A 21,018-nucleotide genomic window follows, 5' to 3' on the forward strand; every position below is an offset into this window, starting at 1 on the left:
CCACACCAGTAGAAATATATTTTTTCTAGCTGAAAGACGATGGCCAGAGCTTGCCCATGATGTTGCACAACAATGTAAATAAATAAGTCATCGTCTGAGACAAAGTATTATATATTTGGGTTTGAAGTGCCAAATCTGAATGTGTGACTTCAGATGTTTCTATGAGTCTTACATGTTTTCTCCTATGAGATGACATGCAAATTATTTTCAGCATACATTTCATTTCAGGGCTGGGTTGTATTTAAATGTTACCATCCACCAGCTTGGCAATGTTTATTTATCAGAACAACTGCTGCAAAGTTCTTCATGAGTCGTCCTAGAGACAATCAGCTTTTCTCTGTAGCCTACACTTGGGTTTCCACTAGATAAAACAGCTATGAAATCAAAATTGGCTATATCATACAAACAAACATACGTTTTGATCTTAATTTAAGTTTATTAATTTAGTTTAGGGTTAGTTTAATTTAATTTACTTTAGGGTTAGGATAAGGTTAGCAGTTTGGTTAAGGTTAGGGTTGAGGTAGGAGAAACCCGATTTTATAAAGCAAAAATATTGAAATTGACAGGGTTTATGACTTTGTGGCTTTGTTAACTAATAGGGGTTGTATACTAATGTTTTTACACCTCTTTATTTACCCACAAAACATCATAATCCATTGTTAATTTGTCAAGTTTCACTTGATTTTTTAGCTAGTCTGCATACAAAAAAATATAGAACCATTTTTATAAATCATAAAATTGCGTGATATGATTGCATTTTAGAACCCCGCTCCACCCTCACGCCAAGATGAATGGTTTTGACCACTAACGTTTTAGGCAAATTTGTTTTGCATGGCTGGTGCCCCAGGTGTGAAGGGTTTGCTAATTTTCGACCAGTCCATTGATCCGAAAGAGAAATCTCCATCTCTATGCAGGATTCGCACTCGCAATTTATATAATGCATTGATGTACAGTAGCGGTGCGTGGGTAAAATCACTGGGGAAGCCAAACCACAAAAAACAAACATATTACAACCTATGTGTTGTGATAAGTTGCGTTATTTTCCCTATAACCTGATATATAGACCTAAGGCCTTGACAATAACGATACAGTGGCAAAATAAATTCCATCACAAAACCCGAGAGCAACAAAAAGTTACATGACCTACACCATGGACAAGCAAGTTAATGTTTCAGAGTTTTTCGGACTACTACAGGGCTTTGCGAAAGTATTTACCCCCCTTGGCATTTTTCCTATTTAGTTTTCTTACAACCTGGAATTAAAATTGATTTTGTGGGGGTTTGTATCATTTGATTTACACAAATTTACCACTTTGAAGATGCAAAATATTTTTTATTGTAAAACCAACAAGAAATAAGACAAAAAAACATGAGCATAACTATTTACCTCCCCAAAGTCAATACTTTGTAGAGCCACCTTTTACAGCAATTACATCTGCAAGTCTCTTGGAGTATGTCTCTATAAGCTTGGCACATCTAGCCACTGGGATTTTTGCCCGTTCTTCAAGGCAAAACTGCTCCAGCTCCTTTAAGTTGGATGGGTTCCGCTGGTGTACAGCAATCTTTAAGTCATACCACAGATTCTCAATTGGATTGAGTTCTGGGCATTGAGTAGGCCATTCCAAGACATTTAAATGTTTTCCCTTAAACCACTCAAGTGTTGTTTTAGCAGTATGCTTAGGGTCATTGTTCTGCTGGAAGGTGAACCTCCGTCCTAGTCTCAAATCTCTGGAAGACTGAAACAGGTTTCCCTCAAGAATTTCCCTGTATTTAGCACCATCCATCATTCCTTCAATTCTGACCAGTTTCCCAGACCCTGTCGATGAAAACATCACCACAGCATGATGCTGCCACCACCATGCTTCACTGTGGGATGGTGTTCTCAGGGTGATGAGAGGTGTTGGGTTTGCGCAATACATAGCGTTTTCCTTGATGGCCAAAAAACAAAATTTTAGTCTCATCTGACGAGAGTACCTTCTTCCATATGTTTGGGGAGTCTCCCACACGCCTTTTGGCGAACACCAAACGTGTTTGCTTATTTCTTTCTCTAAGCAATGTTTTTTTCTGGCCACTCTTCCATAAAGCCCAGCTCTGTGGAGTGTACAGCTTAAAGTGGTCCAATGGACAAATACTCCAATCTCCACTATGGAGCTTTGCAGCTCCTTCAGGGTTATCTTTGGTCTCTTTGTTGCCTCTCTGATCAATGCCCTCCTTGCCTGGTCCATGAGTTTTGGTGGGCGGCCCTCTCTTGGCAGGTTTTTTTGTGGTGCCATATTCTTTCCATTTTTAATAATGATTTAATGGTGCTCCGTGGGATGTTCAAAGTTTTGTTCTTTTTTTTATAACACAACCTGATCTGTACTTCTCCACAACTTTCTCCCTTACCTGTTTGTAGAGCTCCTTGGTCTTCTTGGTGTCGCTTGCTTGGTGGTGCCTCTTGCTTAGTGGTGTTGCAGACCCTTGGGCCTTTCAGAACAGGTGTATATATACTGAGATCATGTGACAGATCATGTGACACCTAGATTGCACACAGGTGGACTTTATTTAACTAATTACATGACTTCTGAAGGTAATTGGTTGCACCAGATCTTCTTTAGGGGCTTCATAGCAAAGGGGGTGAATACATATGCATGCACCACTTTTCCATTTATTTATTAGAAGAAAAAAAAATTAAACAAGTTATTTTTTTCATTTCACTTCACCAATTTTGACTATTTTAATGTATTTCCATTACATGAAATCCAAATAAAAATCTATTTAAATTACAGGTTGTAATGCAACAAAAAATTGCTCTGGGATTCGATCCTAGCAACCTTTCAGCTACTGGCCCAACGCTCTAACCACTAGGCTACCTACCGCAAAGCAAAATCCAAACTGGCTTCCCTTGACACTTTGTTTTGGTGCTTCAGGACCATTTACAGTTGAGCTCCCTAAGTTTAGCGCAACGCTGATTGGCTATTATTTAATACTTTTTTTTATCAACGGAGGCCAAATGCTCACTGGGTTCCCTTGCATTCAATGCTACGGGTGGCAACGATGTCATACTCTTTATGACCAGACTGCATCACATAGATGGCCTACACATACAGAGACAGAGGTGCGCTGTTTCGCTCGCTCGGATGCTTTCTCCGGTGAGATACATTCAGACTCTTGCAAATTGAAGGAAAATTATGAAAACACAGCGAGACGAAAGATAAATCATTTAACATTTTTGGGGGAAGCCTGGCTTCCCTTGGCATCCATGAACAATCGCCACTGTTGATGTATAGCGGCACAATTTAGATAATGTATTGATATATAGCTAGCTAGCTCGCTGAAATGATTTGACAATGTCTGTGTGAATGTCTAAATACTAACGATGTCTGGAATCCGACACGATTTCAGTGCAATTATCAAACGTCAAGAGTCAAACAACTGTCAACCCTCAACACATAAACAGCTCGTATAGGCATGGTTTAGCTGAGACTCATCTCTTGACAGGTGGGCTGGTAGTCTTTTTCTGAAATAATTATTTTCACTTGACTTACATGCGCCTGTCTTAATTGACATGGTGCTCACATAACTTTAATTAGCTGGCTAAGGTTAGCATGCTAGCTAGTTACACTGAGAGCTGTCAGTCAGTGCCCTATTTGTTGTTATTTCTCCGATACACGTGAAAATCGACACAACGTTCCCACCACAAATTCCTGAATATGTATTAGCAGCCTGCGTCAGTCTTCGAGGTGGAACCTAAATGAGAATTTCTGCTCTAGGACAGGAATTACTTGAGAAATAGGAGCGTAAACTTCCTCTGAGGTTGGCCATTAAGACCTGCACTTAAAGAGGCAATTAGCAGTTGAAACTAACAAAGCGTACTCCCAGCCTCTGTTTCGGTAAAAAGCTAAAGGGATGGGGCTGGAGAAATGTAACCACTCTCAAATTCATAGACTGAGTTATGAAAGCACGGACATATCAAAATTACAGTTTAAACCATGTTTTGAGGCTATATAGTGTTTGTTTACGTCTACTTTGTTAACACACATTGGCGTAAAACAAGCTTATATTTGGGGTAGCAACTGCAGATTGTCCCTTTAACGAATGAATAATGAATGACCTTTGTGATGGTGTTTATTTACTGGATTCTAAAACTTAAATTGTGGCGCTTTAGTGGTTTTTCATTGGTACATATAGCCTACAGTTACATAAACTAATGAAAATGCATTTTCTTTCGTATTCTAATGTCACCTAAGACCTTCATAAACACAACCAAATTATAATTTTTGCGATAACATACATGAATCGTATTTTTTAGACTGGTAGAATGTAGATGTCCAAAAGACGTTGCATTAGTTTCGAAGGGGGGGGTCCCTCGAGGCCGGGTTTTTCTAGTTTTAAAGTCAGGGTGGCCTTCGACTGAAAAGGTCAGATTGGAGGTTGAGAATGAAGGGGGGATGAAGAGAAAGCGAGAAGGAAAGAGAGAATGGCTGCCTGTCAGTGAATGCTGGATGACGTTTTCCTCTGGAGGCTTCGAGAAAGCTTACTTTGGAGTTTGTGTGTGTGCCTCTTCCTCCTCTTCCAAATAAAGTGTGAAAATGCATTAACGCAAGGCCAGGGCCCCAGTCGGGTGGAGAAGAGAGGAAATAGGTGAGAGAGAAGGGGACACAGGAAAGGAGAAGAGCGGTAGGGCAAGGTTATCAGCCGAGAGGTGCTGATGGCTTTTGACAAGAGCCAGGTCTCTCTCTCAGACTAAATAGGGGCCTTTTAGGGCCCAGCTGGAAGGGAAACCATTGGGAAATGACCAGACACCGTAGGGCCTGTTAAGTCACAACACCCCCGGCCCTGACAGCACCTCTCATATGCTCTGGACAGATATGTGCTACGACAACAACTGTGCCCCCTGAAAGGGGAGCTGCTGCTGTGTTGTTGCTTTTAGTGGGGTTTAGCTTTATTGGAGGTGCTGGAGCAGAGTGTTTGGAGTAGGTAGGCTGAGTGTGGAATGGATCAAGGTGAGAGGGAGCGAGAAAGAGGGAGGAGGTGAGGGTAAAGGAGGGAAGGAGGTAGAGTAAGAGAAGGCGTCTGAGTGGCACAGCGGTCTAAGGCACTGCATCTCAGTGCTAGAGTTGTCACTACAGACCCTGGATCGATTCCAGGCTGTATCACAACCAGCCGTGATCGGGAGTCCCATAGGGTGGCGCACAATTGGCCCGGCGTCGTCCAGGTTAAGGTTTAGCCGGGGTAGGCCGTCATTGTAAATAAGAATGTGTTCTTTAACTGACTTGCCTAGTTAAATAAAGGTGAAATCAGAAGAAGTGTGCTCGAGGAGAGAGAGTTAGTGAGAGAGAGCAAAAGAGGGAGAGAAAAGGGGGCGTCTGAGGGAAGAGGTGGTGGTTGCTGGGATTGTTTGTTCATTGTTGAGGAAGCGATGTGCTTCAGTTGACAGGTAATTGAGCGCCGCTCGACAATAACATGGAATTAACTCCAAATGTCGTCGTCAAGCACTCGCACCGCGCAGCGTCAGGGTGGGTTCATCGCGACCCGACCTGGTTGCCCCCAAGTGGATTGCATTTGCCTCTTTTTAGTATATCTTTTTTTACGACTCAATTACCAAAGTTCATATTCAAACTATGATGCAAAATGCTTGATCAACTGTTGTCAAACCCGGATCGAGGGAAGCAAAAACACACGCTCGCTCAATAATGTGTTGTCTTCCCGTAATTAGTCCACAGTTCTATGAACACATTCGGCTAAATTAAATCCGGAGAGGTAGCGCTTCACTGTGTGCAACATGTCATTGAGCCCCCCTTCACCACTGAGCCCTGTCTCTGTTCCACTTTTTGAGTTCCTCTCGAACTCTCTCATCCCACTGTAAATAGCTATTTTGGATGATAAGGGTTTTGGTAGTGCTGTGTTATCTAGAGCAGTAGAGCTGCTCCATGGAGAGAGGGAGATGTTTTTGCTCCACGGAGAGACGGAGAAAGGGAGACATAAAGAGAGGGATGAATGAGAAGGAGAGAGAGAGGGCCTGTGGAAAGTCAACCAGAGGTGCAGGGAGAGAGAAAGGACACAGAGAAGGTGAGCGAGAGAGCAAAAAAGAGCTTGAGATGGAACAAAAAATGGAAAGAGAGAGGAAGAGCTTGAGATGGATGGAGGGATGGTGTTAGAGAGACAGAGGGGAAATGCAGAGAGGGATGTAAAGCGATAGGAGGGGTGTTAAAGAGGCAAGAAGGGGGGAAAAAATGACAAACTGTGAAGCAGGGATCATGGTAATCCTATGGGGACAGCTGTTCAGCCTGGTGCTAGCAGATGTATCCACTAAAGGGGATGCTGCCTGGGTTTGGGGTGGGATTTCCTTTCCACTCACCATTGTGACCCACAGATGTTTATGCGCGTTCGTATAGGCAGTGTGTTACGTAGTGTCCTTTGTCATCTACCCAAGGTGCTATGATGTTGGGTGCACGCACACACAGGCAGAGAGACACAAACACACACACGCACACACTTGATGCTTCCGCCCCCCCCCCCCCCCCCCCCCCCCCCCCCGCTTCTTCACAGGTGGGATCTCAGTCTGCCTTCGAAATCCCCACCCTTGCATTTTTTCCTATCTGGAAAGATTTTATTGGGAATTTCAGGATAAAACTCATCGAAACGAGACCGTCCGGCTGGATGGAGGGATGGAGTGGTCTTTGATCAGCCACAGAGGGAAGGACGAGAAAACGACAGAGCAAATCTTTTACTCCTGCCTCTGCTCCTGTGCTGTGTACTCTGTTGTCTTTCACATGGACTGACTGCGGCTGTCTGCTGGTAGAGAGGATCAAGGTAGATTGAGTTTGAGGTGTGGCAGCGGAACTACAGTACTGTCCTGGAAGTGACGGCAACATCACAGATTGCGTGTGTTCAAAGAGATATTTTTGGGCACGTCCACTTTCTGGCATGTTATGCTCTATTTTTGTCCCCATTTTGTCCTTGTTGCTCACACAACTGAAACAGTCAATTTTTTTTTTTTTTTGTAGTTCATACAAAGCGTGCAAATGACATGGTTTCTCTCCAGAATAAAGGCAACGACAGTACACCACCAAGCTCTGAGCATCATACTGTATATTTGCCGAGTCATAGCTTCAATGTTCAAGCAAGGACTTGAACCACCCAATATCAAGACCCTGCAGGCTTGGTTGAATCGCCAGAGCGCTCCCCTCACCCCTTATTCCCAATGTATGTCCAAATAAGGACATCCAAGAACCCATCACCTCTGGGCTTGAACCTCCAGGCCCAGGCTTGGATCCATCCTCAGCGGAGCTCACCCTCCACCCCCTGTCAGTAGTCCACTAAGCCCCCCTATGGAGGTCAAATCGATGGACAGATCTAAGGGCCAGGGGGCCAGCAGTAATCCCTGGGCCCTGGTTGAGCCATATCGATCACTCGGTCAATGAGATGAGACTACTTATCAGAGCTCCAGGGATTTCTCTTTTTTTACCTCTCTCTCCATCTATCTTTCCTTTTATCTCTCTCGCTCTCGCTCTCGCTCTCTCTCTCTCTCTCTCTCTCTCTCTCTCTCTCTCTCTCTCTCTCTCTCTCTCTCGCTCTCTCGCTCTCTCGCTCTCTCGCTCTCTCGCTCTCTCGCTCTCTCGCTCTCTCGCTCTCTCGCTCTCTCGCTCTCTGTACCTCTGAGGTTTCAGTCTCAATCCTGCTGGCCCTATAAACCTTCTAAGACTGTCAGTCCATCTCCAGCCTCTATCAGCACTGCACTTCCATAGGAATACACCAGTGTTGTTTTACCTTAGTGTTGTTATACATCAGTTTTGGTCTACACTACCGCTCAAAAGTTTGGGGTCACTTAGAAATGTCCTTGTTTTTGAAAGAAAAGCCATTTTTTTGTCCATTAAAATAACATAAAATTGATCAGAAATACAGGCCAGCATCCCGGAGTCGCCTCTTCACTGTTGATGTTGAGACTGGTGTTTTGCGTGTACTATTTAATGAATCTGCCAGTTGAGGACTTGTGTCTGTTTCTCAAACTATACACTCTAGTGTACTCTAATGTACCTCTAGCTTAGTTGTGCACCGGGGCCTCCCACTCCTCTTTCTATTCTGGTTAGAGCCAGTTTATGCTGTTCTGTGAAGGGAGTAGTACACAGCGTTGTTCAAGATCTTCAGTTTAATTGGCAATTTCTCGCATGGAGTAGCCTTAATTTCTCAGAACAAGAATAGAGTAATAGTTTCAGAAGAAAGGTCTTTGTTTCAGGCCATTTTGAGCCTGTAATCCAACCCACAAATGATGATGCTCCAGATACTCAACTAGTCTAAAGGCCAGTTTTATTGCTTCTTTAATCAGGACAACAGTTTTCAGCTGTGCTAACGTAATTGCAAAAGCGTTTTCTAATGATCAAATAGCCTTTTAAAATGATCAACTTTGATTAGTTAACACAACGTGCCATTGGAACACAGGAGTGATGGTACGCCTATGTAGATATTCCATTAAAAATCAGCCGTTTCCAGCTACAATAGTCATTTACAACATTAACAATGTCTACACTGTATTTCTGATCAATTGGATGTTATTTTAATGGACCGAAAAATGTGCTTTTCTTTCAAAAACAAGGACATTTCTAAGTGACCCCAAACTTTTGAGCGGTAGTGTGCGTCGGGTGTTGTTATGAAGTGTGATTTTTATGTGCACTAAAGTATCAGCTATGAACTGAGTTGTTTTATTTTCGAAGAGCTTACTTCTACCTCACCCCTGTCGTTTGATAAGGTTTAATCCATGTGAGGGATTACAAATGGAAAAAGAAAATCACTGCTCTGCATGGGTGGACGGATGCGTGCGTCTGTGTGTATCTCCGCATGCCATGTTATGTTCAGGTTTGTTCTCGGTCGTCTCGACTACGTAAACAGACTAACGACTGGACGAGACCCTAATTACAGACATGAATCAGATACGTATCACGGAAAGCAGGAGGAAAGAGACGAGAAAAGAACGAGGGAGCGAGGAAGAGAGGCTTAAATAGCACAAACAGTAAGAGACAAAACAAGGAAACAAAGACCAGACACAACGAGGGAGAGGGAGAGACACAGACACAAAAGGAGGACAAAAAACAGTAACATAGAAGGAATAGAAAAAGAAAGCAGAAGAGAGTCAAATACAAGAATACTATACCATGACAGATACATAAATACTGTAGGAACCAGTGGGAACCAGCCAGTCGAGTGCTTAATACCTCGGTCTAACTGGATGGAGTCTGCCGTGTGTGTAAGGGTCAGTATAGCAGAGGTTCCTTTGTATTCTTTGGAACAGCAGAACCCACAGGTCCATGTAATTGCCTTCTCCCTTTCTGCCGGAGCAGTTTAATGAGCGGTCGCCATCTGAAACAACCGTTAAAATGCCAGCGTGTGTGGGTCACTGCCTGGTGCGAGGGAAGGGGAGGGAGGGAGGGTGGCTGAGGTCCGTGCAGAAACGTGTTCAACCAGACATGATCGCTCGGGGTCTGATTACTATTATTAATCAGACCCCGATTATTATGGGGTCTGATTATCAATGGTATTGAAGGAGAGGAATGGGGGTAATTGTGGCCTAGCTGAGAGAGAGAGAGAGAGAGAGAGAGAGAGAGAGAGAGAGAGAGAGAGAGAGAGAGAGAGAGAGAGAGAGAGAGAGGAGAGAGGAGAGAGAGAGAGAGGAGGAGAGAGAGAGAGAGAGAGAGAGAGAGGAGAGGAGAGAGAGAGAGAGAGAGAGAGAGAGAGAGAGAGAGAGAGAGAGAGAGAGAGAGGAGAGAGAGAGAGAGAGAGAGAGAGAGAGAGAGAGAGAGAGAGAGAGAGAGAGAGAGAGTTAAGAGGAGGCAGAGTGAAGTCATTTCTCAAAGTGAATTGGCTGGGAATGTTATTTTTGTGCCTGGTGAAAATCAATTGGGGTTCAATTTTTGAAAAGTAGACCAATGTATTCCTCTTAATTTTTCCAGACTGTGATGAATTGCTCCTCTGTGTGTGGTCTGATTTCTGGAGAATGTGTTTGCCTCAAGCGGGGTCATACACTCTGATACAGTAATTGTATTTCACTGTTTTCGCTTTAAAAAAAAATGAATGACCGCATTCTTTCTCTCAAACTCTAACGCTCCTCTCGTCTCTCTTTATCCCCACCCTCGTTCTTTTTCTTTTCTTTCGCCAAACTCTCCTCTCTCCTCAAAAGCTGATTGATAGCTTTTCATTGAGTCTCTCAGTGTAGCGGAATGTCACGAGGACAAATGACGAGATGGTGATGTGAAGCCAGAGTTCACGGTCGACTGTGTCGCGGCGTAAAGGCTCAATGGGGGCTTGTGTAATTTGTGTGTAGTTATTCATGAATCCTAACTGCTCAGTTGACTTTTCCCTAGTAAATGCCATCCACGGGCTGACAAACAACATTCCCACAGTGTGTCACCATCAGACCGCTGCAATGTTGCCGGAAGGTTGCATGGACGTTGTGGAAGAGAATTAAGCTCGTCATGCCAAATGCTTGGAGTTTCTAGTGCTTTCTACACTCTTAGAAAAGAAGGTGTTATCTAGAACCAAAAAGGGTTCTTCGGCTGTCCCCATAGGAGAATTCTTTGAATAACCATTTGGGTTCCAGGTAGAACAGTTTTTTGGCTCTGTGGAAAGGGTTCTACATGGAACCCGAAGGGGTGCTCCTATGGGGACAGCCCAACAAAAACTTTTGGAACCTTTTTTTTCTAAGAGCGTACTGTTTATACTGATCTAACAAATAGAATAGTAGTAGTGAACAGGAGTTAGATTTGTGGAAATGAGCCAAGCCAGTCTTCCAGCCAAGCCAGTCTTGCATGGTCAATTAGTTCAATACAAACTCCCTTTCAGGTTGCAGTTTGAATCAATAAAATGCCCCACACAAAGTTTTTCCGTCGTTGCTCATTCGAGAATGAGCCGTAAGACTTAATGTCACTCGTCTCAATATATTTGCAGATCTATGTAGGCTTCAAGTATATATATATATTGTATGTAAGTGTAATCAACTTGCCACATACTGCTGTTTTGAATAACAGGAAGATAATTTTTAAGATTAATGCTCTGCTACGACCTTTAGGGAATGCCAAACTTTGCCTCTCAGTCAAATAAGCTGTAGTCGGGGCCTGCCAAGCTACAGTCTCGGGCTCCGGCCAGTGCCCGTTGGTGGCAGCGGTGGGATAACACTTCTCCAGTAATCCAGCAATTTTGTCAGGGAGGGTAGGCGCACCACTGCCAACAGAACGCTCCCTCTGCCGCCTCCCCAGGGTGATTCCTTTTCCCATCGTGCAGAACTCAGTCTCAAACTCATTCTCAAACCCAGTGCAACACATGGAGAGGGCCACAGAACAGTGTGGTGCAGGGTTCGTCTGGAGCCACGGCGCTTTACGGGCTGGTTGGATACAAAACCACGGGAATGTTGACAAGCAGATGAATGACGCATACCCCGAAGCTCTGTCGGCCCAGTGGAGAGAAAGAGAGAGAGGCACTTGCGCTCTCCTTCTCTACTTTTTCATATTTCACAGGACGAGTCCGGGATGCTGTTTGATGCAATCTGTATTTTATCCAAGGCTGTCTATTGCAAACAGGGACACACATGTGGTTGTGGCAGGTCCGGTGGACACCAGCCGAGGCATGTTAAAATGCATTGCGCTCTCCTGAGAGGAGACCTTTACTAGCCAGCCCTGTTATACATGAGATAGTATAGGATACATGATTATTATTATTATTATTACTATTATACTGCTTTGGCAATATCTACAAATTGTACTTCATGCCATTAAATCCATAGTCATTTTGATTTAGTATCTCTTGTATAAGTGGTGCATGCTGACACCATGTATTACGCTGTCCTGTCTTCCTATCTTCCTATGCATCTTTTCATGTTAAATTGAGCGTTTTGCACAATGACTAACCGGATAAGCGCAAAAAACTGACAATGACTAACCAGAAAAGCCACCAAATCAGCCACCTGTTCTCCCTAGACTCCTTCCTTCTCTCCTGTGCCAGTCCCCCACCTCTCCACTACTCTTCTCTCCCTCCATCCACACCTAAACTTGTCAGTAAACTAAAATTGATCTCACCAGGGGCAGGCCAATTAAAACTTGAAAAAAAAAAACAACTATTGGTGCCAACACCAATAGTCCAGATGTTCAGCATAGCAGATAAAGTCAGCGTTGGTGTTTCATTCCGTTCCATCTCTGGCTGGATAAAGTGTCAGATATGCCTAGGTCTCACTCGGAGTGTCTCATTAGAGCTGTGCGGATAGAGAGGGACAGCTGTGCAGAGGCGGACAATCTGTTGCCATCTGGCACACGGCCAGACAAATGGGGGAGGGATATGCTCGCTCACTGTGTCGCAGGATGTCACACAGGACCCTGCCTGGTTTCACATACTTCAATGGCTTTGAGTAGAAGTTCAGATTACCTCTGATTTCCAATTCTTCATCTGTGGGGAGCAGTGGCGGTCGGTGCTGTTTAAGATGAAGGAGGATGATAAAAAAAAATGCATGAGCATGGCCTTATTTCTCTCTCTCTCTCTCTCTCTCTGTCATTCATATTCCATTCACCCAGCTCAATGTAACATCGATAGGTTTAGGCTATTACATAATACTCACATTTTCCCTGTACCCATCATGAGGTTTCTACAACCTAGCCTTGAATGAAAGTATACAACGTACAGTACCAGTCAAACATTTGGACACACCTACTCATTCAAGGGTTTTTCTTTATTTTTAGTGAAGACATCAAACTATGAAATAACACAGGTGGAATCATGTAGTAACCAAAAAAGTGTATATATTTTATATTTGAGATTCTTCAAAGTAGCCATCCTTTGCCTTGATGACAGTTTTTGCACACTCTTGGCATTCTCTCAACCACCTTCACCTGGAAACCAACAGTCTTGAAGGAGTTCCCACATACGCTGAGCACTTGTTGCCTCCTTTTCCTTCACTCTGCGGTCCAACTCATCCCAAACCATCTCATTTGGGTTGAGGTCTGGTGATTATGGAGGCCAGGTCATCTGTTGCAGCACTCCATCACTCTCCTTCTTGGTCAAATAGCCCTTACACAGCCTGGAGGTCATGGTCCTGTTGAAAAACAAATGATAGTCCCACTAAGCGCAAACCAGGTGGGATATTGCTGCAGAATGCTGTGGTAGCCATGCTGGTTGTGTGCCTTGAATTCTAAATAAATCACTGACAGTGTCACCAGCAAAGCACCCCCGCACCATCACACTTCCTCCTCCATGCTTCATGGTGGGAACCACACATGCGGAGATCATCCATTCACCTACTCTGCATCTCTGAAAGACACGGCGGTTGAAACCAAAAATCTTACATTTGGACTCATCAGAACAAAGGACAGATTTCCATCGGTCTGATGTCCATTTCTCGTTTCTTGACCCAAGCATGTCTCTTCTTATTATTGGCGTCCTTTAGTAGTGGTTTCTTTGCAGCAATTTGACCATGAAGGACTGATTCCCAGAGTCTCCTCTGAACAGTTGATGCTGAGATGTGTCTGCATTGGCCTGCTGGAGGTCATTTTGCAGGGCGCTGGCAGTGAACCTCCTTGCACAAAGGCGGAGGTAGCGGTCCTGCTGCTGGGTTGTTGCCCTCCTACGGCCTCCTCCACGTCTCCTGATGTACTGGCCTGTCTCCTGGTAGCGCCTGCATGCTCTGGACACTACGCTGACAGACACAGCAAACCTTTCTGCCACGGTTCGCATTGATGTGCCATCCTGGTTGAACTGCTCTACCAGAGCCACTTGTGTGGGTTATAGACTCCGTCTCATGCTACCACTAGAGTGAGAGCACCGCCAGCATTCAAAAGTGACCAAAACATCAGCCAGGAAGCATAGGAACTGAGAAGTGGTCTGTGGTCACCACCTGCAGAATCACTCCTGTTTTGGGGGGTGTCTTGCTAATTGCCTATAATTTCCACCTTTTGTCTATTCCATTTGCACAACAGCATGTGAAATTTATTGTCAATCAGTGTTGCTTCCTAAGTGGACAGTTTGATTTCACAGAAGTGTGATTGACTTGGAGTTACATTGTGTTGTTTAAGTGTTCCTTTTATTTTTTTGAGCAGTGTATATAGGTAGCTCTCTTTCTCTCTTGCCTCTCCTTAATTTTGGAAGAAATTAATTTGTTCAAAACTGTTTAATATTGTTTTTCGCTCTCTTTGAGTTAATTTTCACCACATTTAATGCGCTGCAGTGCTAGCTCTGCTGTAGCTTATGCTTTCAGTACTAGATTACTTCTCTGATCCTTTGATTTGGTGGACAACATGTCAGTTCATGCTGTAAAAGCTCTGATAGGCTGGAGGACGTCCTCCGGAAGTTGTCATAATTACTGTGTAAGTCTATGGAAGGGGGTGAGAACCATGAGCCTCCTAGGTTTTGTTTTGAAGTCAATGTACCCATCTGTCCTCCAGCTACACCAAGGTGCTACCCTACAGAGTGTTGCTGAGGCTACTGTAGACCTTCATTGCAAAACAGTGTGTTTTAATCAATTATTTGGTGAAATGTAAATATATTTAGTAGAGTTTTACCTAAAAGGGATAACGTTCTGAATGTTTAACAAATAAAAGTGTCATGAAATCCACTGAGGAGGATGGTCCTCATCTCTTTTCCTTTCAGAGAAGCAGGTAGCCTAGTGGTTAGAGCATTGGGCCAGTAACCGAAAGGTCACTGGTTCAAATACCTGAACCAAATAGGTGAAAAATCTGTCAATATGCCCTTGAGCAAGGCGCTTCACCCTAATTTGCTCCAGATGCGTTGTACTAGTATGGCTGACCCTGAAACAACACATTTCACTGCACCCATCTGGTGTATGTGACAATAAAATATATAACTTTTAAAATTATTTTGCATTGACTGTGTAAAACTGTAGGAGCTTGTTTCTGCCACTGCATCTGCTAGGGCTGTAATCAAATCAAATCAAATTGTATTTGTCACATGCGCCGAATACAACAGGTGTAGACCTTACTGTGAAATGCTAACTTTACAAGCCCTAACCAACAATGCAGTTAAAGAAATTAAAAATTAAAAATATATATTTAAGAATAAGAAATAAAAGTAACAAATAATAGAGGATAAAGGATGTTTGTGAAAAAATATATTATGACACCTTTCTGTTTTCTCAATGACATTCAACTCAACATTGAAAAAGGCGCACGTTTAAGTTTAAGTTTTGTTCCACCTGAGCAAGTTTGACCAGTCTTTGACAATTTTTAGGGCCTTGCTCTGACACAGCCTGGTGTAGAGGTCCTGGATGGCAGGAAGCTTAGCCCCATTGATGTACTGGGCCATACGCACTACCCTCTGTAGTGCCTTGCGGTCGGAGACCGAGCAGTTGCCATACCAGGCAGTGATGCAACCAGTCAGGATGCTCTCGATGGTGGAGCTGTAGAACCTTTTGAGGATCTGAGGACCCATGCAAATCTTTTCAGTCTCCTGAGGAGGAATAGGTTTTGTCGTGCCCTCTTCACGACTGTCTTGGTGTGTTTGGACCATGGTAGTTTGTTGGTTATGTGGACACCAAGGAACATGAAGCTCTCAACCTGCTCCACTGCAGCCCTGTCCATGAGAATGGGGGCGTGCTCGGTCCTCTTTTTCCTTTAGTCCACAATCATCTCCTTTGTCTTGATCACATTGAGGGAGAGTTTGTTGTCCTGGCACCACACGGCCAGGTCTCTGGCCTCCCTATAGGCATGCTGCTGAGGCTACTGTAGACCTATATTGCAAAACAGTGTGTTTTAATCAAGTATTTGGTGACGTGGATATATTTAGTATTATAGTTATAGTGTGATGGCTGTTATTGAGTTTGGCAGTTGACTGCTCGGGAGATTGTCATTGGTTCTGTTCCACTGGTCTCAAAGCATCTTCAGAAGCCCAAGCTACACCAGGGATAGAACTTTGAGCTTGAGTCGCTTTGAGAAAATGTGTCTTGAGACTCAAAATAGTGCTTTTGATAGAACTTGGCTAGGTTTTGTGGACAGGGGCTTGGAGCTACTCTGAAAGTACACTCAGTGTTCCACAGATGTGGAGCTCTGAATGAACAATTCTGTGCAGAATAATGTAACCCTCTCCCGAGTCCCACTGTGGGCTTTAAAGACTAGCTCAGCCTCCAGAGGGTTCAGCCTCCGTCAAGAGGACTGTTGTCCTCTTGGACTAAAATGCCCTTTGCTGCACTGCTCTTCCCTGGCATGAGGGGGCAACGCTTGTGCCTGAGGCCCTGCTAAAGGTTTGTGAGGGGCTAGGCCTAAATGTTCTCACTGGATTAAAACATATTTGTGGGAAATAGTTGGGCCTGCGGCCAAGTGTCTTATCAAAAGAAGTTAGGAGAACAACATCACTTTCATTTTATCTGACAAAGGAATCCATCAGAGGTTCACAACCTAAAGTAATTTGTGGCCCCTTGCCCACTTCTTTCTCAGAGACCACCCACACTTGTTTTCACCCAGTAGTCTTTGCCAGTTGTGTGGTGTAGCTGTATTCTAGGGTTTAAGTTGACCTCAAGGATTTGTTATAACTCTATTATGGTCAAACATGTTATAAAAGCTAAACAGACTACTGCCTCTGCTTCAGGCCAGGGCCCTTGGCCAATCAGCTTCGCCCAGCCCCAGGGCAGCTAGGCTCAGTGTCTTCTTCCCTGGCTCCTAACACCTCACTGCGCCAACCTTCCGATCAAACCTCCAGGACAAACTGCACTCCCTGACCCTCCTGCACCGACCTCTCGCCATTTCAACGCACTCCCATCAGGCCACACACTGCTGTCAAAACCCGGGGAGTCCTCAGAAAATATGAAAGATGAATGAAGTAGTGGGACACGCACACACATACACACAAACTCACATTTTTTTATATAAAAAAAAAAAACATTTGACCAAGATACCCTGGTTCTATGAATAATAGATTTCAGAGGTTTCTGTTGAGTTGTATATTAAAGGTGTCTTTTCTTCCCCCAAAAACCTGATGTTCAGCACTTGTACTTGAATATAATGATAAGAGGGTTTCATATTTGAAGCATGTCCTGAAATTATATTCAGCATTAAACAAAACACATAATTTGGCTTGCGTGGGGGTAGCACTCTGTAAACATTTCCTTCTAAAATTAAAGAGGCAAACAAGACAGCTATTTGTATAGGGTAATAGTCTCTCTGCGCTCCCTCAAACAAATGTTGGCATAATCAGTAGAAGGGCCAGGAAGCAGAATTCCCCCAAGACAAGGAAAATCAGTTTGAAATTGAAAAACACCTTTTTAATCGATTTGAATCAAACCAAATACTGTTGCTTTTGCAACACTTACCATGCCGTCGGTGAAACCGGTTCAAACTCTGTTGTACAGTTGTGACTCACCCTTCATCTCTCCTCTTCCTCAGGTCATCCTCATCCTGACCAAGTACTACCACGGTGACTCCAGCAAGGTTCTGGAGAGCTCCCTCTGGAGGTAGGATCAAAAGGCTGCGTGTCTGTTTGTTTATGTGTTCGTTTAGCCCCGTCCACCTATCAGGACAGTTACACACTGTTAGGTTAAAGGGCCGTGGGTTGATTTATCTCGTTGCTGTGCTTCTCAGAAGCCACTGTGGCACTGAGTACAGACAGAACAGGAGTGGGAGAAAGACGAAACTTCAGGCGGGCGTGAGAGCGGGCATCTCTTTGGACAGATAACATGTCGTCGTGGTACAGGACAGGCCAGTGTATTGCATGTAATCCGTTACATGTAACGGATTACAAAAAAAATACTGTAACTTTAATCCATTACTTTACCAGCAAAAATATTGTCATCAGATTACAGATACTTTTTAAAAAACGAGATGATTACTTCTAGGATCACTTTTTAAATTCAGAAAGGATGTTTCCACAAAAATAAAATGACACCATTCTCAATTACTTTCAAATCAGCATTGAAAGAAGGCTCAAGTTTAAAGGAAAACTCCACCCCAATTTTTTTTTTTTTGAGATTTGTTTCATTAGTCCGTTGTTGATATATTCCCAAAAATGTTTATCAGCAATCAAGTTGTAACTTTCAAAAACGCATCACACGGGCCAGATTTCTGTACTTTGAAAGTTGCATATCTTGAAAACTTGATCGCTGACATGCAAAACATTTTGGGACTATATCAACAATGGACAAATGAAACAAATACCAAAAGATAGCTTTTGGGTGGAATTCTCCTTTAAGTTTGTTCCGCCTTAGGGAGTCTGACCCCAAGTCAGCGACCACTATGACGACACAGCAGATGGATTGTGGGAAAAGAGCAGGAATAGGCTTTTGAAGGCTACAGTCCAAACTATGTCTTCCAATGGTGCGACTGCTGTCGGCATCCAAAGAGTATCCAACTTGAATAAATGCTTGGAGGTAAGGTGTAGCAGTGGTGTAGCCTACGAGCGATATGGATATCACTTATTGTTGATATCTACATAGTGCATAGATCCGAATCACACTGCTGCTCTCTCATTTAGCTATTTGTGCCATATGGATTGTGGTTGTTGTGGATGCTGTTCACTAATGTATATGTGTATTTTAACCCAATAACGGTTGAACTGAACAAGTTTAAGCCGCTGTTTTTTCGACCAGTGGACAGCCAGTGAGAAAATGCGCTCTTGCAACAGCTGCATAGTGCGGATCCCAGCCTATGGAATAAAACGTTTGAGGGAGTTCCTCCCATAGAGTCCAAAATTATTTTACAGGATCTCTATGGTTCCTCCCTTCTAAACTCCTCTGTGGTATTGTGTTCCATACGACCAAAAACACGTTTCATTTAAGAAGATGGGGCTTTTATTGCTCTTTTTAATTTGTGCAGATAAAAAAAAAATCAAATAATAGGCCTAATGGACACGTGATCAAACTTGCACACTTTTGATAGACTTAAACAGCTGCAAATGACCGTGATATCAAAGTGTCACCAACGAAAACATGAACAAAAGGCTTAGGGCAAACGCAGCATGTGGCATACATTTGTCACCTGCAAATAGCACTTTTTGGCAGTGCACAAATCATGCCATTCTATGAGAGCAGCGTTTATCTCTCAACCTGAAGCAATGAGCCCAATCCGTCCTCCATGACAACAAAATCATGAACAGCAGAGTATGCTAATAAATCCTTTGTTTTTGAGTTATGCTGCTCAGGTAAAACAATTTGGCTATTCTATATTTAAGTCCTATTCTTGAAAATCAGGGGGTAAATTATTTGGAATGATTGGAAATATGACAGACTTTGGTTTTTCATGTAAAGCTATAGCCTAATCCTATTATTATCTGTAGTAGATAGCAATGGATTAGAAGCCTACATAACCAACACATAAAGTAAAATGCAACATCCATTTATGACCAGCTATGTAAAAATCTAACAGATTAATCCTGCAATAGATGTCGTTCAATTGGTAATATTCATTTTTTGGCTTCTTCCAATGCCTATTACGGGGAAGGTAATCAAATAGTAAATGAAAGCAATCAGATTACAATATTGAGTTTTGGTAATCCAAAAGTGATGTTACTGATTAAAATGTTGGACTGTAACGGATTACATTTAGAAAGTAACCCACCCAATCCTGGTCATGACTGGGCCTGACAGGCCTCTAATAGAACTGCCCAGTCGGCAATGACATCGCCACTTTCCTCGATGTTTCAAAACTAGAGCACTAGCTCAGAACCAGTCACTCCTCCACATACATTTAGGTATTCCAGATCATAAGCCATCACATGTCAGGGTCCTAGTTATAAGGACACTGGGTAGAGAAAGAAAGCCGTCTAGAAATCAGTCACAAACATTGAACGTGTCTCACGGCAGTACTTAATTCATTCCCTTCGCCTCACTCTGGGTTCTCTACACTTCAAAGTGCTGGCCTCTCATTAGGTGAGACTGCCTGTCTCTCTCTAGAAGCCAAATGAATAATGTACATATTTCCACCCTGCTCCATTTTGATGTTTTAATGTTGTTACTCATGAATGATTCATTTATTTTCACCATGACAAACCAGTCTGGTGGGAAAAAGAGATGTAGGAAGGTGAACAATCTGGCAGATACACTGGACGTCGTTTGCCTCTCTTTTTCATGATCCGTAGCGTGAAGAGAATTTGCATGTTTTTGTAAGGAGCTAAAATGGCCGCCATGGTGGTGTTGCGCTATTATGATGATTTGGTTCGATTCCAGGCTGTATCACAACCGGCCGTGATTGGGAGTCCCATAGGGCGGCGCACAATTGGCCCAGCGTCGTCTGAGTTAAGGGTAGGCCGTCATTGTAAATAAGAATTTGTTCTTAACTGACTTGCCTAGTTAAATAAATGTAAAATAAAAATTTGAATAAATACATGTGTGGGGGCATTGGTTTACTGTCAGCTCCATAAAGGCTGTGTAGTCACAGCAGTAGATCAGCTTAAATATTACAGATAGATTGTGGCTTCCATCAATAGTAACTGTCTGCATCATTTCCAATCCCCCATATATATATATATATATATTTTTTTTTTTAAATATATACAGTGTATTCTGAAAGTATTCATACCCCGTCACTAATTCCAAATGTTGTGACGTTACAGCCTTATTCTAAAATGGATGAAATAAAAGAACCTTCCTCATCAATCTACACACAGTACCCCATAATGACAAAGTGAAAACATTTAGATATTTTTGCAAGTGTATTCAAAATAAAAAAACAGAAATACCTTATTTACATAAGTATTCAGACCCTTTGCTATGAGACTCGAAATTGAGCTCAGGTGCATCCTGTTTCCATTGATCATCATTGAGATGTTTCCTCAACTTGATTGGAGTCCACCTGTGGTAAATTCAATTGATTGGGCATGATTTGGAAAGGCACACGCCTGTCGAGATAAGGTCCCACAGTTATTTTCCAATATCCTCCCCACGCGGAAATTTTTTAAGATTAATATACACTGCTCAAAAAAATAAAGGGAACACTTAAACAACACAATGTAACTCCAAGTCAATCACACTTCTGTGAAATCAAACTGTCCACTTTGGAAGCAACACTGATTGACAATAAATTTCACATGCTGTTGTGCAAATGGAATAGACAAAAGGTGGAAATTA

At 43.1% G+C, this 21,018-nt stretch overlaps 1 protein-coding gene across 3 annotated transcripts in view; it reads left to right on the forward strand.

Moving 5' to 3' along the window:
- Positions 1 to 21,018, forward strand: part of sorcs2 (sortilin-related VPS10 domain containing receptor 2) — a 345,517-nt gene that overhangs the window by 82,286 nt on the left and 242,213 nt on the right. For all 3 annotated transcript variants that reach the window (XM_055900408.1, XM_055900409.1, XM_055900410.1), the window contains exon 2: positions 17,345 to 17,412. In XM_055900408.1, coding sequence (XP_055756383.1) covers positions 17,345 to 17,412 — 68 coding nt within the window. The remainder of the gene's footprint in view (positions 1 to 17,344; positions 17,413 to 21,018) is intronic.

This window comes from Salvelinus fontinalis, chromosome 36 (assembly GCF_029448725.1).
Source record: "Salvelinus fontinalis isolate EN_2023a chromosome 36, ASM2944872v1, whole genome shotgun sequence".
Classification (NCBI taxonomy): domain Eukaryota; kingdom Metazoa; phylum Chordata; class Actinopteri; order Salmoniformes; family Salmonidae; genus Salvelinus; species Salvelinus fontinalis.